This window comes from Oryx dammah, unplaced genomic scaffold, assembly GCF_014754425.2.
Source record: "Oryx dammah isolate SB20612 unplaced genomic scaffold, SCBI_Odam_1.1 HiC_scaffold_13, whole genome shotgun sequence".
NCBI lineage: Eukaryota > Metazoa > Chordata > Mammalia > Artiodactyla > Bovidae > Oryx > Oryx dammah.
The window spans coordinates 12,948,629-12,950,051 of record NW_024070197.1 but is presented as its reverse complement, the minus strand read 5'-3'; the positions used below and the strand labels follow the sequence as shown (position 1 = coordinate 12,950,051).

Below are 1,423 nucleotides of genomic sequence, written 5' to 3'. Positions count from 1 at the left end.
GGAGCTCCCAGAGGTAGGGACCATGTCTCCTCCATCAGACTGGGAGCTTCCAGATGTTGGGGACCGTGTCTCCCCATCAGACTGGGAGCTCCCAGAGTTAGGGATCTTGTCTCCTCCATCAGACTGGGAGCTCCCAGAGGCAGGGACCATGTCTCTCCCATCAGACCGAGCATCCTCAGAGGCCTGAGAGGCCATGTCCCTGGAGCCTGGCCTCCCACATCAGAGCCTGGCCTCCTACATCAGACCCAGCAGTCTCAGAAGCCATGTCCCTGAGCCAAGGACTGTGACCCCCCTCCCTCAGACTTGAAGCTCCCAGGATCAAGGACCCAATCACTTCCAGACACCCCTAGCACCTTCCTTCATCCATTTACTCATCAAAACCTAGTTTTCTGGGTCAGTGTTGGGGGAGAATGCTGGTCCATGACAGCAGGTCGCCCCCTGATGATGCTTCGGAACTCCTTTTCATCCTGTCTCTCTCCTCACAGTCAACCTTCCTTCCTCGCCCAAGGACCAACGCCACACCTTCCTGAATCTGAACCTGGCGCAGGCTGAGCATGGGGCGGGTGGGGCCGCCGGGAGGCGAGGGGCGGGCAGGGGCGCAGGAGGAACGGGGGCACCGGGGACCTGGTCCCCTACCTCCCCTGATGGCTTCCTCCACCCCTGTCCCCGTCCTTCCCCACAGTCCTGGAGTAGCACTGTGGACCTGGAGACCTCCAGAGAGACGAGCTCTTCATGTCACTCTCCTTGTCTCCTCCCCTGGAGCAGAGGGCCACTCGCTTCCAGCAAGGATGCCGGACCGTGGTCCTCTGTTCTCCTGCTTTCACCCTAGAGTTAGAGCCAACGGGGCCCTACGCCTTCACCAAGCTGTCAGAGAGCCACAGAGGCTATAAACACCCTGGTTAACACACGCCTGTGTCAGCCTCTCCTTCCACCGCTGCCAACCTTGTCGTTCCTGGTGGCCACACTTGCTTCCCTTCTCACCCAAGATGATCTCGGTCTGGCTACATACATGCACAAGGACGCCTAAAACGCAGGCCTCCAAGCCCCCACCGCTTCATGTCACAGCCTCAGGCCCTTCCCAGATTATTTCTGAGGGTCCTGGTTTCCAGTGGCTGAAAGAGTGCCCCTCCTATGGCACCAAATAGCTGTGGGACATGCCACCTCCCCCTACACCGCACCTCCCTCCATAACCTGGAGCCTGATGCAAAGCTATTTGCCTACAGGACAAGGAATGACCAAATTTCTCAAGAAGAGTTCCAGCACTTTCTGGCCTACATCAATTTAATCAAAGATGCCCTTTTGTGCCCTCCACTGTCCTGGGATTCCCCCACCCCCACTCCATGTATCTCTCAAGCATCACCTGCAGAATCCTAAAAATATCTCCCTCCTCCTCTACACACACCAAAAAAGCCCCTATGAATAA

The 1,423-nt window shown here is 57.3% G+C and overlaps 1 protein-coding gene across 2 annotated transcripts in view; it reads left to right on the top strand.

Moving 5' to 3' along the window:
• The window catches only part of CEACAM16 (CEA cell adhesion molecule 16, tectorial membrane component), a 6,584-nt gene extending 5,677 nt beyond the window's left edge, over nucleotides 1-907 (top strand). The window contains exon 5 of one of the 2 annotated variants that reach the window (XR_005723219.1): nucleotides 14-579. Coding sequence is in view for 1 of the 2 variants with exons in the window: in XM_040252570.1 (XP_040108504.1) it covers nucleotides 683-693 (11 nt within the window). In the remaining variant the exon portion in view is untranslated. Of the gene's footprint in view, nucleotides 1-13; nucleotides 580-682 lie in introns of those variants that run through there. The other variant, XM_040252570.1, reaches the window with a different exon arrangement.
• Nucleotides 908-1,423: the final 516 nt, after the last annotated feature.